The 16,513-nt window shown below is 34.1% G+C and overlaps 1 protein-coding gene across 2 annotated transcripts in view; it reads right to left on the bottom strand.

Moving 5' to 3' along the window:
* The window catches only part of UPF2 (UPF2 regulator of nonsense mediated mRNA decay), a 109,989-nt gene that overhangs the window by 28,699 nt on the left and 64,777 nt on the right, over positions 1–16,513 (bottom strand). For both annotated transcript variants that reach the window (XM_047866051.1, XM_047866050.1), the window contains exons 10-15: positions 13,497–13,610; positions 10,870–10,986; positions 9,606–9,791; positions 5,473–5,676; positions 4,478–4,753; positions 2,231–2,414 (exon numbers count right to left, since the gene is read on the bottom strand). In XM_047866051.1, coding sequence (XP_047722007.1) covers positions 2,231–2,414; positions 4,478–4,753; positions 5,473–5,676; positions 9,606–9,791; positions 10,870–10,986; positions 13,497–13,610 — 1,081 coding nt within the window. The remainder of the gene's footprint in view (positions 1–2,230; positions 2,415–4,477; positions 4,754–5,472; positions 5,677–9,605; positions 9,792–10,869; positions 10,987–13,496; positions 13,611–16,513) is intronic.

A 16,513-nucleotide genomic window follows, 5' to 3' on the forward strand; every position in this document is an offset into this window, starting at 1 on the left:
TTTTTTTTTCACTTCTGTTTCCCTCATTTCTGTTCCTTATATTATTATACAGTCTACAACTTCCATGCCTGATTAAATTATATTGCCTATTACCACTTTGTTTTTTGTTCTTAAACTGGAAGAGAATGTCTGAGCCAATAATTCTATGTCTTTCTTGAGAAAACCAAGATGCACACAAAAATCACACAGAAATGTTATTTATACTAATGTAAAACTGGAAACAGCCTAAGTATCAAACAACAAGATTAAATACATTATGGCACATTCATACAAAGGAATATAACCAATTTAAAAAAAATTAAGACTTAGAAAAATATTTCATGTCAGGGAGAAATTTCATAAGTATTAGGTAGAAAAAAATCCGGTAATATAACTACAAACATGAAAAAATTTCAAAAGAATAGAACATGTACCAAAAAATGTTAACACATGATTGTTCTTATGTATGAAATAGGTAATTTTTGTTTTCTTGGTATTTTTCAGGATTTCTGCCATGAATAAGTACTACTTCTAATAATATTAAAAATGACTTAAAAATCTTAGGGAATTTTGTAGTGCTTTCTCATTAACTATTAGGTTTACATCAGGTTGTAATAAAGTTAAAATAATAAAGAATTTACAAAGTGCTTGAAAACAAAAAAAAACTATCAAGGATACTGTATTATCTATCAATAGGAAATATAGATTTAATACAATATATATATTATATATATAATATAATCTATAATATAATATAGATTCATTCATGTACATCTTCTTCCTGATATTTAGACTCTAAAGCAAAAGAAAAACGGGACTGGGGAGCATATTGATTCCAGTTGCCATCATCTTTAGAATTTCATTCACAAATGGTGGCCTAGTTTTTCCTTGCCATATTCTAAACAGGAACAGACCCCTCAAAAGAAGCTTGCGGTCCTTTCATTTAACCCCTTGCTCTACAAAGGATAATGCATACCACACTCTTTGCTGCTATCAAACTGGGTGTCAAACTAGTGCTATCTCATCCCCACTACACAGAGAGAACCATTCATGAAAGTTTTTGGGAAACAAGACTAAGACTTAACTATATTAAAGCATGTTAAGTAAATGAAATAAATAAGTAGATAAGTAAGTACTTTGCTTGAAATGACCATTTTATACAACTGGAAATCTGAAAAGGGAAAAAAAAGTGCTGACTTGGGACAAAGTTCAAAGAACAAAAGAATCACATATGTCCTTGTGGGTGGAGTGGTAGAAAAGTCAATAGTTACACAATCGGTAGCACCTTTAAAAATACTGCTCAGTTAGATAACAGTAATCATATTCTCCAAAGGAAGACAGGTCTTTGGAGAAAGAAATTCTATTAAAATGCTGGATATAATAAGAAAAACAGTTTTAAAGGAAAAAAAAATCACAAATGCCTTTGCCATGAAAAGTAGTTTTTCATATATGCAACATAGTAAATTTATGCAATTAGTGTAACCGGTGAAGCTTAAGGATCTTTCAGCGACAGACATATGGGTGCTGAGTGCTAGGAGGAAATAAAACACTAGCTTAACAGCCTAAAAGCAGGTCACTTTGAAATGACTCCACTAAAACATGCTAACATGCTAAGAACTATTAGCAAGCAAACAAGACTTGAAAGACTACACCTCATTCCAGTTATTTCCACTGACAAAGTTAGTCAGCTCATTTAGTCCCTTGTGGGAACTGTTCAAGAGCTAACTCTTATTCCAGAATAGTTGCAGAGGGATGTGGAGAAAGTAAATAGACCAAGTCTCCTGTAACACGTTATTTCTCACATTTTCTCTAGTCCTTAGAAAAAGAGACAACTCTCCCAGGGAATTAGTCTGAAATTCCACAAGGTAGTTGCAAACTTCTAACAGATACTCCTCCCTACAGTGTCATGCCCAGGTTGTCTTAGGAAATAATACTTGTTGAAAATACATACACACTGTATATATAAGAGATGCTTTAATCAAAAGTACTTTGTATTAGCAATCAAAAGTCCTAAAATTAAGAAAGGCTAACAGGATTGTGTTTTTTCCCATCCCTACTTACATGACCGCTTTCCTCCAATTTGGGATTATTCAGTGAAATCAAATATGCCACCCAGGTCTCATGTAACACTATTAAGTAACACTCAACACTGAAAATAGGAAGTATACAAAAGCAAACTCTGATAATATGAAGCAAATTCTAAAAACAATCTGCCAAATACCATCTTCATTTTCTTTAATTATTTGCTTACCTAGTTTTATTAAGAATTCTCGTTCCAAGTCGTGTACCTGCCTGATGGATTCTTCCAGAGAATTACAGAGTTTGATCTTTGGTCTTAGCAGTTCTAGTGTATCACTGATCATGTAATCTATGTCAATAGGAAATGGATGGTCTTTCGTCCAAACCTCCAAACTTTTCTTCCACCAAACATAACGCTGATAACAAATGAAAATAAATTTAGCAGTAAGAAATTGTTAACCAAAATACTTTCAAATAATAATCTGTATTGTGACGTTACCTAGTTAAAATCATAAATAAAATACCAAATAAATTTCTAGGTACTGACACAAGGCAGAAACCCCACTCCCAAACTAGGTTTAAATACTGATTTTACAAAACAACCAGATTCAAAGCCATAGTTTTGATACATTTTCATCATTTTCTCTATACTACCTGCTTTGATTTTAATTTTAAAAGGTCAATTAAAGTATCTGAAAATACAGTTTCTGAAATACAAAAAAAATCATTAATCAGCAAGCATTCATTGAACATCCACTGCGTATATGGCACTGTTTAGATATCCTTCCTTTCTTCTCCTAGCCTGGTTCCTTCATTCGATTTCATACTTTGTAATTCCTACATTTAGTTTAACTAAAAAGCACAACCCAAGAATTTGCTTGTATATAAACAGGTATTCTTCTGGGTGCTTTCATTCTCTTCTTCCAGTTTGAGTGTGGACCTCAAGTGGGAGCTTGTCAGAAATGCAGAATCTCAGGCCCCCACCCCAGACCGAATGAATCACAATCTGCATTTGACAATACCTGCAGGTGGTGCATATTCATATTGAAGTTTAGAAGCACTGCTGCAGGTGATACTTTCCATCTGGCTTCCCCATACTTCACTGTACATCCTCTGTCCTGGGAGAACACACTGCCCTCATCTCCCCGGCCTCATTCACTCCTTACTCGTTATTTCCTAGGTACACCCTACTACACATTTCTGTTGACTAATCAGTATGGAAAATACTTTGGTCTCTTTTTGCTCCTGGATATTTCTAAGTGGCTTTTTTCTCTCAGTCTAGGATTTCAGAGTAAATGCAAATAAGGAACACACTTCTGAAAGAGAGTTTACTTTCGATGATGATAGTTACAGGTGACATTTTGTAGCAAATCTCTGGTTTTCAAAAACAGATTGTCTCCAACTTAAGATAGTCCTTACATACAACAGGCAATCTCACTCTCAAATATCCAAAACTCTCCTCCCCATTTTCTGCTTATCAACTAAGAAAAAAAGGGAGTGACATGTCGTCCTCTACTGCACAGGTACGGTGGCAGAACAAAGTTAACAAACTGCTCTTCCCTGAGAGTATTCACCCCCCATCTAACACCAGCCACTATGTGGAGGGAGTTTTGACACTTCAAAAATTATAGTTTTAGATTTATTTTCTTCACCAATAAATAAAGGAAGAAAACACTAACAAAAGATTATACAGAATGGAATGATCATATAGAATTGAATGGTACTTGTGGTACTTTATTTCAGTAACACCTGGAGAATTTGATAGTGAACAGCTAACCCTAATCAGTATTTATAACACTGTATTATATGGGAAAGAGTAGGTTCCAAACAGCCAACCTATAAGTTAACTTTTGGAACACCAACTTCATAGAAGTTATAGAACTGTCTCCATATTTGTATCTGAATTTCATTTATACTGTACTTCCTCTAAATTACAAGTTTACATAATTAACTAAAATTAAGATATGAAAAGTACAACCCAAGAATTTACCATCAATGAACAAATATTTTTTCCTGTGTTGAAAACAACGTATTTTCCAAAAATGACAGTTTTTTCTAAAAAAAAAAAACTTAAATCCTTTAGAAACAAGAATTTTAGATTTAAAAACAGAACATAAATGAGTTAAAAATGTTATGAGATGTACAAAAAAACCACAAGTAATTTAATGCATAATTACCATACCAAATACCATAATCCATAAATTACTTTACCAAATTTATAAACTATACCAAAATAATTTCCAAACTAATGATGAATTACTGTCAATTATAAAAGTGACAATGCCAAGTAGAATGTTTATATAATAGAATTCATCATATATTTTTTAATCTCTACATCCTTGCAGCAGGAGTAAATCAAATGATGAGCACATCTTACATGTGATATGTGAATGCTATAGCATCTCTTCTCTAGTATTTTTGTAACCGCAAAAAAACCGCAAAGCATTAAATGCGAAACTGTGTATTTTAGTTTACATACCTGAAAGTATACAAGGAAGCAATCAAGTTTTCGTTTACTAGAACCTCTGTCAAAGTACTGGCCACAGGTATCCAAAATAGTGCACACTAGCCTAATTCTGAAAAGGTGCTCAGGCGGGTCTAGTGAACTTGGAGAGCCATCTGGGTTAACGCCAAATGAAGTAAAAGAATAAAGAGTTCTAAAAATAACAGCTGATTCCACCATTCGATAATTATAAAGTTCCCCTAAGAACTTGGCGCTGCTGATACGTCTCTGGTTAAATTTAGGTTGATTAACCTAAAGGAAAAACAAACACAGATTTCCATTAAAGAATAGCAATGTGTTTGAAAAGAGGTAAAATTCTCCTCTGTCACTTGATAATATCAATTACTGAAAGAATACTAAACAGAGAAAAAATAGCGGGTTCTTTCCTTCTTTTCTAAATAAAGTGATCACCACTGGGTATTCTTTCTCTAAGAAATGGCTAAGTTTAAAATGTTTTACAAAAAGAACAAGTTAAATACTAAACTCAGTATTAAGCTATCATTAAATGAGTTGACAAAACAATTAAAATGTAATTCTCCCTATAAGCCCCCAAAACTTAATTTTTCTGTAATTCATGAATTATATACATACAGAAATTCTTTACAGAAAACTGTTTACAGAAATTATTATTGAATGATTACCAATTCTCCTAATTAAGAGGTTTAGAAACACCTATCACTTGAGTCCTAACTGTGCCCCAGAAATAACAAAAAAACTACAATCTTTCAAAAGCCTGACTGAACTTGAGAAAGAGGCAAAAAAACTCTCCAGCATTAGCCTGCAAGACCAGGAAATCTGAGACAAAAGGGTTTTTGAAGAAAACACTAACTCTGAAGAAGTAATAGTAAATTGACATCATAATGGGAAGGGAAAGGAAGGTTTCCAAATTATTATTTTTCAATAATCAAATTTAAAAGCTGTTTAAATCCTCCAAACTCCAATTTGATGCCTTTAAAGAAAGTACTCAGTACCTCCATTCCTAATCGAATATCTTCTAAAACTCCATCCACAACATGGATTCCAACATCTTCTTGGTAGAGTACCAGTCCTGCTAAGAGGTTGGCTACACAATGAATACTATTATATTTCACGTTCCAGATGTTTATCATACAACAAATAACATAGTCTTTCACTTCTTGGTCCTGCCAGGGCAACTTTCGCATCTGTCTCAAAACCTACATGAAGAGAATTTTGTTTCAATTACTAACATGAGCACACAGTATTCCCATATACCCAGTAATATAGTTTTGACTGTGCAGTCATATAATTTTCGAAATGAAAAATACTTTAGAGATCCTCTACCAGCCACTTGACTTTAGACATAGGAAAAGTGAGATTTTTTTCTAATTATTGGCAAAATTTACTCACGTTTGTCACTAAATTTATTCACATAAAGTCTCTAAATTTCATAGAGTTTCCAGATCTTCATACAAGCTAATAACATACACTCCTAAAATCAGATCACTAAAAAAAAAATAAAGGTTTACCAAAAATAATTTCTTTTTTTTTTTTTATTATTATTTTTTTTAACACTTATTTATTTTTGAGACAGAGAGAGACAGAGCATGAACGGGGGGAGGGCCAGAGAAAGAGGGAGACACAGAATCTGAAGCAGGCTCCAGGCTCTGAGCTGTCAGCCCAGAGCCTGATGCGGGGCTCGAACTCACGGACCGTGAGATTGTGACCTGAGCGAAGTCGGACGCTCAACCGACTGAGCCACCCAGGCGCCCCCAAAAATAATATTTTCTTTTGCATATAATTAATGTAAATAATCTCTGATACTTGTTATGAATCAAAAATTTCCAGTAAATTAAACCCAAGGTCAATTGGTTAAAAGACTACTTAAACTGGAGAGTACAAAATCAAGGCTGACATTACACAGCATTCTATTTCCACATGTGCAAAAGGGGGGATAATAACAGCACTTATTTCATAGTTTGTTGTAAAGATTAGACAAATTACAACATGTGAGATACCCAGGGAGGAAGTGTCTGGCTCATTATAAGTACCGCATAAAAGTTAGCCATTACTATTTCAAAAGCTCTACTGGTAATGAGATGAGCAGAGCTCTACCCATAATCAAGTTCTTTCCATTTTTATTCTGGAAAAAAAAAAAAAAAAAAAAGGATACTGCTGGCAGATTGCAAAGCACTCCTTCCATCTCTACTCTACAGCCACAATCCATCTTTCAAGCACTTAGTATGTTCTCTAATCAGCTTCAGTGGAACTGTTAATGCTATCAACTGTATAAGCAATCTATATTTTTTAAACTTTTAGCCAATTCTAAAACAGCTTTCAAATTGCTTATTGTTTGAAACAAGTCCTGTCTCTGACTCTCTGAAAGCTGAGTCCAATTTCCAAAGTCGCATATATAACACGAGTATTACTGTACGCCTTTTCTCCCCCAGGTTTACTCTGTTCAGAAGTTAATTTGTTTTACATTTTTTTCCTAAAAACAAAAAAGTTCCACACTTGTAGAGTTAACCTTGAAATGTTCTCTTCAATCATATCTTACTTAAATGTGAAGTTTTTAACAAGGCAACTGCAATAATCAAGAAAATAGGTTAGTTCACAGAGCTGGAACAAATAATCCTAAAATTTGTATGGAACCAGAAAAGACCCTGAATAGCCAAAGCAATCCTGAAAAAGAAAACCAAAGCAGGAGGCATCACAATCCCAGACTTCAAGCTATACTACACAGCTGTAATCATCAAGACAGTATGATACTGGAAGAAGAACAGACACTCAGATCAATGGAACAGAATAGAGAACCCAGATATGGACCCACAAACGTATGATCAACTAATCTTTGACGAAGCAGGAAAGAATATCCAATGGAATAAAGACAGTCTCTTCAGCAAGTGGTGCTGGGAAAACTGGACAGCGACACGCAGAAGAATGAACCTGGACCACTTTCTTACACCAGACACAAAAATAAACTCAAAATTGGAAGAAAGACCTAAATGTAAGACAGGAAGCCATCAAAATCCTTGAGGAGAAAGCAGGCAAAAACCTCTTGGATCTTGGCCACCGCAACTTCTTACTCAACACGTCTCCAGAGGCAAGGGCAACAAAAGCAAAAATGAACTACTGGGACCTCATCAACAAAAAGCTTCTGCACAGCGAAGGAAACGATCAGCAAAACTAAAAGGCAACCGACAGAATGGGAGAAGATATTTGCAAACGACGTATCAGATAAAGGATTAGTATCCAAAATCTATAAAGACCTTATCAAGCTCGATACCCAAAAAACAAATAATCCAGTGAAAAAATGGGCAAAAGACATGAATAGACACTACTCCAAAGAAGACATCCAGATGGCCAACCGACACATGAAAAAATGCTCCATATCACTCATCATCAGGGAAATACAAATCAAAACCACAATGAGATACCACTTTATACCTGTCAGAATGGCTCACATTAACAACTCAGTCAACAACAGAGGTTGGCGAGGATGCAGAGAAAGAGGATCTCTTTTGCACTGCTGGTAGGAATGCAAGCTGGTGCAGCCACTCTGGAAAACAGTATGGAGGTTCCTCAAAAAATTAAAAAATAGACCCACCCTATGACCCAGCAATCGCACTACTAGGTATTTATCCAAGGGATATAGATGTGCTGTTTTGAAGGGACACATACACCCCAATGTTTACAGCAGCACTATCAACAATAGCCAAAGTATGGAAAGAGTCCAAATGTCCATCGATGGATGACTGGATAAAAAAGATGTGGTACATATATACAATGGATTATTACTCGGCAATCAAAAAGAACGAAACTTTGCCATTTGCAACAACACGGATGGAAGTAGAGGGTACTATGCTAAGCGAAATTAGAGAAAGACAAATATCACATGACTTCACTCACATGAGGACTTTAAGACACAGAACAGATGAACATAAGGGAAGGGAAGCAAAAACAATATAAAAACAGGGAGGAGGACAAAACATAAGAGACTCTTAAATACGGAGAACAAACAGAGGGTTACTGGAGGGGTTGTGGGAGGGGGGAAGGGCTAAATGGGTAAGGGGCATTAGGGAATCTACTCCTGAAATCACTGTTGCACTATATGCTAATTTGGATGTAAATTTAAAAAATAAAATTAAGAGAAAGAAAGAAAGAAAGAAAGAAAGAAAGAAAGAAAGAAAGAAAGAAAGAGAAAGAAAGAAAATAGGTTAGTAGTTCTTAACCTTTTCTGGAAATTGATCCCTGCTAAGAATCTAAGGAACACTATAAACATTCCCTCTAGAAAAATATAAACAGCCCTAGACATTCAAAATTATGAAATTTCAGAGGGCCATGGACCTCCGAAAGCCCAATCAAAGTTATAATCCTTTATACTGAAGCAAAATATTTAGTCAAACTGATTATAGAATATGAGAGACAAAGCAGTAATTACAAATATAAACAACAGCAAAATTAAAATGGAAAGAATTGCTACTTCAGAGTAAGAATCATAAAAGAAAACAAAACATAAGTCCTATATATTAAGTATCATCATATGAATTCCATTTTAGGAAGTTTTGTATAGAATCAACCATAATTAAACTTGGAATCTAATCTTACCTCTCCTAAACTTCAGTGCTGAAATTTAACAGCTCTGATTCAATTTCTTATGCATACTTTGTCAAACACTGAAGCAATTTATAAACAAACTGACCTAAGGAAGCTGAAATATATGTTCCTGACCTAAAACAATTTAGTGCAATGGATAGAAGGAGAATGCACTGCTCTTAATACTACTATCATTAGGAGGAAGAAGAATAAATTTGAATATTATATAATCTTTTTTTTTAAGTTTCTTTTTGAGAGAGACAGAGACAGCACGAGCAGGGGAGGGGCAGAAAGAAAGAGAGGGGGGAGAGAGAGAGAGAGAGAGAGAGAGAGAGAGAGAGAGAGAGAGAATCAGAAGCAGGCTCTAGGCCCTGAGCTGTCAGCACAGAGCCTGACGTGGGGCTCGAACTCTGAACGGTGCAATCATGACCTGTGCTGAAGTCGGATGATTAACCAACTGAGCCACCCAGGCTCCCCTGAATATTACACAATCTTAAGACTCCCACAAATCTCAAATTTACTATTACTTTATAATTTCGATGAGATTTACCTTCTCAGTGGTAACCTTTGAGAGATCCTTGTACAAAAGTTTCCGGACATATTCCTGGAGAGGAGGACGTTTCTTTTTCACTGTTTTTTCAGCTGGAGGTGGGTTGCAGTAGTAATATGCATTCTCCACCATTGTAACGTATCTTGCATCAAGGTGCATTGCTTGCTTCTTTCTCATCATTTGTTCCTATAATAAAAAAGTCTAAGTTAGTCAAAATACTTTCATTCTAATACTTATTCCCAACAAAACTTCTCTGTCTCACTGTCAGAAATAAACATTAGGGGTGCCTGGTGGCTCCTTTGGTTAAGCGTCGGACTTCAACTCAGGTAATGATCTCCCAGTTCATGAGTTTGAGCCCCATGTTGGGCTCTGTGCTGAAAGCTCAGAGCCTGGAGCCTGCTTCAGATTCTGTCTCCCTCTCTCTGCTCCTCCCCGACTCACTCACTCTCTCTCTCTCAAAAAAAAAAACAAAACAAAACAAAAAACATTTAATAAATAAATATTTTTAAAAAATTTTTTAAAGAAATAAATTCTTGTGTTTCTTCATTTTAAATAGCATTGGCAGAGAATGTTTAGGCTCACAACTAGATTTTTAAAAAAATAACATCTAAAAAAAAATGACACAATCCAGACTTTTGTTAACAGCAACACTGAAATAATGACAGTACATGCCCGGCGATTCCTAAACCTGAGCTCCCTTTAACACTAACACCAACACTCCCTCCACCACACTTGGAAAGGTCCCAAGACTGCAAGGGAATGCATGGGTATTATCAGTAAGCATAACAATTTAACTGATCAAGAAACTTGATGGCCATTTCAGTATTCTAATTAGCTTAAGAAATAACTTCTACCCCGAGTTAATTTTTAAAGTTGTTTTTAATTTAAAATTTCAATTTTATATGTTTAAGCTTATAATTTATATGCTCATGGCACTTAACAATGGCTTCTTTGAATATCCAAGAACATTCATAACAATGACTCTAATATAATAGTATTAAGAGTACTTGGCTCATTTGAATCATTTATCAAAAGTTATTTGGGGTTGAACTTAATCCTCCTTTACAACAGTGTGAACTCACTGGTGCCCAAGTGGGAAAAATTCCTGCAACTCTCCTGGACTGGCTGCGCAGCACATAAATATGGGAGGTTCTAGTTTATGCTGCAGAGCAAGATTGATCATAGATACTGGTCAATATAATATTTCTAACCCCTGAAGTAAATCAAGAACCTCAAGCTCTTGCCAGGATCCTCAAGCCCTTACCAAAAGTACACTGGTCCTCAGGTGTGATTCTGGAGATCTGAAAAGAAATCTTCCACATGTTTCCAGTAGAGTACATGCCATTTCAATATGGTGATGGGAAAAGTCTGATAGAAGCATCTGTAATAATAATGATGATGAGAGAACACAAAGACAATACTTCAGTCCTATTAGAGAAAGAAAATACAGATCTACTGTATGTAACAATTTTAAAAATATCAGTGTGAAAAACAAAAGCTAGTCTACTTTAGCTTAACAAGAGTCACTGCTAAGTATCTTTTGTGTTCAGCCACAAAAATTTAATCTAAAATCTTCAATACATTTAATGCCTTTCCTTCCAGATAAATACATGAAAAACTAATATTAAAGCCCTTTCTATGATGATTATCAGATGCTATGTATTTAAATATCTGCACCATACACAGCTAACATTTTCTAAATGGCTTTTTTGTTTTGGTTTATATGATATTTACTTGTAAAATTCTAACTACAACAGGCTCATTGTATGACATTTACAAACATAACACATTACCATAGCATTTAAGTATTTATCCTACCAATCTTTTTCTATGCATATTTTCTAAACCAAAACAGATTCAAATATACCACATCATTTAATAACTTGGTGTTTTTTAGATAATATAACTAAGTTTGGCTGTGTCCTTATTTACCCTTGCATGGCATGATTTAAAAGGGACATATTTCTGTATGATATGAACTACAATAAAACTCCAATGATTCTTATTTATTGAATATTAAAACTGTTTACAATTTCTTATTTAAACAATTGTGTACTTAACAATACTTGTTAATATTTACCAATACTTAACATCCTTGTAGATAAATCTGTGCAATAATAACCTTAAAACTTATAGAAATGGAATTTCTGTGTCAAAAAAAATGTATATCCTTCTTAGGTATTTGTAATAATTATTATGAAGAAATATACTAATGTTTAAATTGTTCCATGGTATGACTCCCTTCAACTACAGCACTGAGAAATCTTTAACAATCCCTCTTAAAATGTTATCCAGAGTTTCTCTAAATGTATTTTGTAGTCACCTGAGATGCTCCAAGTAGGTTTAGGAAACTTATCCCCTTGAATATTTACAATGACTATTAGTATTTTAAACACTCTTAAGAAATCAAGCAGTTAAGTAATTGGGCAAATTTGTTTAACTCAGGGTTTTCTAAATGTACTTGAATCCATGAGACCCACTTTGTGTAAACTACCTAATAATATCCCTAGGAAATCAATTTGATACAAAACTTGTTGTTGTTAATAATAATCAATTCCAAATGTAGAATTATTCCATCTATACTGTATCAGCTTTACCACATGTAATTACTTATTAACTAATTTCTTGCTTAATTCCATTGTGGACAGAAAACATAATCTGAATAATTTCAGTCTTTTCTAATTTGCTGGGATTCTTTTTTTTGTTTTTAATTTCATTTGAGAGACAAAGAGCAAGCGAGCAAAGGAGAGGGAAACATATAATCTGAAGCAGGCTCCGAGTTGTCAGCACAGAGCCCAACGCGGGGCTCAAACTCACGAAATGTAGGGTCATGACCTGAGCCAAAGTCGGATGCTTAACTGACTGAGCCACCCAGGCACTCCTAATGTGCTGAGATTTTAATGGTTAATTGTGGTAAATGATCCATGTATATCATAAGAGATTGTAAATTCTGATGCTGTTGGGTAGAGTGTCAGTTAGATCCAGGTTGTTGTGTTATTCAAATCTGTGTATATGTACTGATTTGGTCTGCTGCTTCTTTCAGCTAGTGAAAGCTGTTTCCAACCCTTTACATTTGTCAATTTGTTTATGTCTCCTTTCCTTGATTTTTGCTTTATATATTTTGAAGCTACCTTACTGGATTCATAATGATTCAGTAAGGTAATACCTTCCTATTAAAACTACCTCTTCATCATTCTGAACTATCCTTCTTTATTTCTAACAAATGCTTCGTGCCTTAATTGCCTGATAATAATGAAACCAGGTGACTTTTAATTAATGCTTCCCTGGTATATTTCTCCCATCTTTTTACTTTAGCCTTTATGGTCTTTGTATTTAAGCGTATGTTTCTTATAGGCAGCTTACAGTGTTGTTTTAATCAAGTCTTATATTCTTCAGGCTTTTACTTCATGTATTTTGTCCTTTTACATTTCATGTAATTACTGTGATAGCTGCATTTCTAGCATATTATTATTTGTTTTCTACTCTGTTCATCTGTTTATTATTCCCTTTCACTCCTATCTTTCTTCAGATTAAACAAATATTCCTTACTTAATTCATTTTTTCCAGCATATATAACAAAAACTTAAAATTTGTCTATTAAAAACAACTCAAGGGGCACCTGGGTGGCTCAGTTGGTTAAGCGTCCAACTTCAGCTCAGGTCATGATTTTGCGGTTCATGGGTTCGAGCCCCGTGTTGGGCTCTGTGCTGACAGGTAGCTCAGAGCCTGGAGCCTGTCACTGGATTCTGTGTCTGTCTCTCTCTCTCTCTGTCCCTCCTGTGCTTTCGCTTTCTCTCTCTCTTTCTTTCTCTCTCTCTCAAAAATAAATAAAAGCAAAAAAAAAAAACATTAAAAATTTTTTTAAAACAACACAAATAATGCAGCACTAACCTTTAAACAATGTAGTGTATCATTTTTTGTGAACATCTTAAATTTAGTTAATTCTCCAATAAAACGAACAGTTTTGTTCTTTGTTTCAATATTGATCTGGTCCTTTTTTCGTACCTACAAATTAAGAGAAAGGAGACATTAACTTAGAGAATTAACATTTTGAAATCTCTTGTGATAAGAAATGTTATTTTATTAAGTCTGCATTCATTCCAAATATTTTAAATAAATTTGGGTAAATTTCTTGCTACACAACTTACTTTCATTTAAGGCAATATAAGCTCTGCAGAACACAAGTGCTGGGATATGACTTGCAAACAGTTCCACGGTCAAGTAATTTGGGGAAACAATACACTTTATCAGGCTTAAATAGGTTCTCAAATAAAGAGGACTGTTTAACTTAATTCAATTTATCTCAAATTTATTTGGCAATATAAACCCCCTTTTGAAATACTAGCAAGTACTAGTTAACATCCCATTAAATTAATAAGGAACACATTTTAGGAAATGCTAACTTAAAAATAATAAGTACCAAGAGTTCACTTAAGCAAAAATATTATTAAAGCTTCATGTATTACACTTGTGAACTACAGTTTGCATTTTTTATTATAATTTCATTACAGCAAAATTTCCAATATAATCACTATTCTTTTCTATCATCAAAACTGTAGATCAAAATTCAAATCCTTTGCAAATATAAGGCCTCTAACTTAGGCACACATTTCAAGAAGTATTCAGTACAACAAAATCCTCTTAAAACAGTACAGTGCAAACAGACATAGCAAGATAAATGTAAATGGATTACATTTTCATCAGAAAACAACTTACAGTCTAGAAACCTATGCAAGCAACAGTGACAATAACATGGTGGTGCCTTGTGCTAGTTTAGTGTAGTTTTTCAAAATACTCTCCTGTCTTATGCAATTGTTCAATATGGTGGTGACTTGAAAAGTTTTTTCAGTGTTTTCTACTTTTCCAGATTACTATCCTATCCTATCTTATTTGTACCACATGGCTGTTGTAATTCTGACTTAATAATTAAAATAACAAAATGACATAAAACTCTCAAATGACTTGATGAAAGATCAGTACTAAAATCCCAGTCTACTAACTAGTACTGGAGAATCCCACTACCTTAGTATGTACTGCATTTTAAAATAAGGCCTAACCTCACCACACAATTCATGATAATCATTTTATAAATACTAAACTTATACATATTTAGAGAGCTAACACATAAGTTTATCATCTTCAATTTTAAGGACCTACTGTCCATAGTAAGCAGTGGTAGGTGTTTAGATTTTTTTAGTTCTTCAAACATAATTTTTAAACAAAACTATGTTTGTTTACTCATTTAAAAACTCAGAGCAAACTAGAAGCTCACTACAAGTATTTATTAAAGCATCAATAAAACTGCACTGATTAAAAATAAAATCATAAAAGTCAACTTCTAGAACTTTAACCTTTACTGTTTCAGCAATTCAGAAAAGAGCACAGCTTTCATAAAGATCCTTTCACAAATAAATGTTAAGTGCTACATATGAAAAGCTCCTCATAGTGATTAAGCTTATTATCCAGGATACATTAAGAGTATAGACCCTGCACCAGACTTGCTGGGTTTAAATCCCAGCTCTATCATTTACTAGCTGTTACTTAAACTTTGTGCCTCAATCTCCTCATCTTTAAAATGGAACTAATAAAAGTAACCTACCTCATAAAAGTTGTCTTAAGGGAACTGATGTAAAGCACACACAACAGTGCCTGAGACCAGGGAGAGTCAATATTAGCTATTATTAGTTTTATCCATCTTTGTATGTTTGTATCACTAATATGTGGACACTAAATAAATGTTCACTGAGTGAACAAATAAAAGAAAACGCTTAATGTTTGTATATGTATTGTAGTGATACAAAAGAGCAAATGATCTGTAGTTAGAACATCTGAGCCATTGTAGTCATTTTGTGCCATTTTGGGGGGTATATAATCTTAAAGGTAACTCACATAAATTCCCTGAATCTGTCAGCTCACTTGGTTAAATAAAGATAAAAATAAGGAGGGTGATGATGATGGAAATACTGGTGGTAGTAACTTGACAACTACACTTCAATTCATTTCTAAGTAATTAGTGTACAGAACAACAGATTATACAATCTTTAAAATGATGCTTAAGAGGTGTTTGAAGTGACTGCAAAAAGCTTCTCAGTGAGAAATAAAGAATGGAAAATTGTATATACACTATAAATTCATCAAAACAACTACAGAGGAAAAAAGGTAAAGAAAATACACTATAAGATTAATAAGTCTGTTTTAAAGTGATGAAATTGGGGCGCCTGAGTGGCTCAGTCAGCTAAGCGTCCAACTTCAGCTCAGGTCACCATCTCGCAGTTTGTGGATTCGAGCCCTGCGTCGGGCTCTGTGCTGACAGCTCAGAGCCTGGAGCCTGTTTCAGATTCTGTGTCTTCCTCTCTCTCTGACCCACCCCGTTCATGCTCTATCTCTCTCTGTCTCAAAAATAAATAAACATTAAAAAAAATTTTTTTTAATAAAATAAAATAAAATAAAATAAAAATAAAATAAAGTGATGAAATTATGGGGCTTCCCCCTTTATGTTTTCTAAATAATCCCCATTGAGCATGTGCTTCTTTTACAGTTGAAGAAACATGGAAACAAAAAATGTACGAGGAAGCATTTCAAAAATGATATGCTAAAGCTGAATCTTTATAGAGGGAGTAGGGCTGAGAAATATATGAAAATCTCTTTGGGTGATTCTGGACATACAAGTTCTTAACAACTGTTCTGGAGTATCATACAATTTTAAGTATTACTGACCATTATAACTTTGAAAACATGTAACACAGTGTGTCATCCACAATTATTCTAAATATTATTGAAGTTAAGGAGATACAATCTAACTAACGTGACAAAATTATCTAATTTTTAAATTAAGTATGAGAAATCAGTTCTCACTCCCTCATTTTCAGAGGAAAAACATAAAAGCTTTTCAAAAGGCTGTAACTTAT

This window comes from Prionailurus viverrinus, chromosome B4 (assembly GCF_022837055.1).
Source record: "Prionailurus viverrinus isolate Anna chromosome B4, UM_Priviv_1.0, whole genome shotgun sequence".
NCBI classification, from domain to species: Eukaryota; Metazoa; Chordata; class Mammalia; order Carnivora; family Felidae; genus Prionailurus; species Prionailurus viverrinus.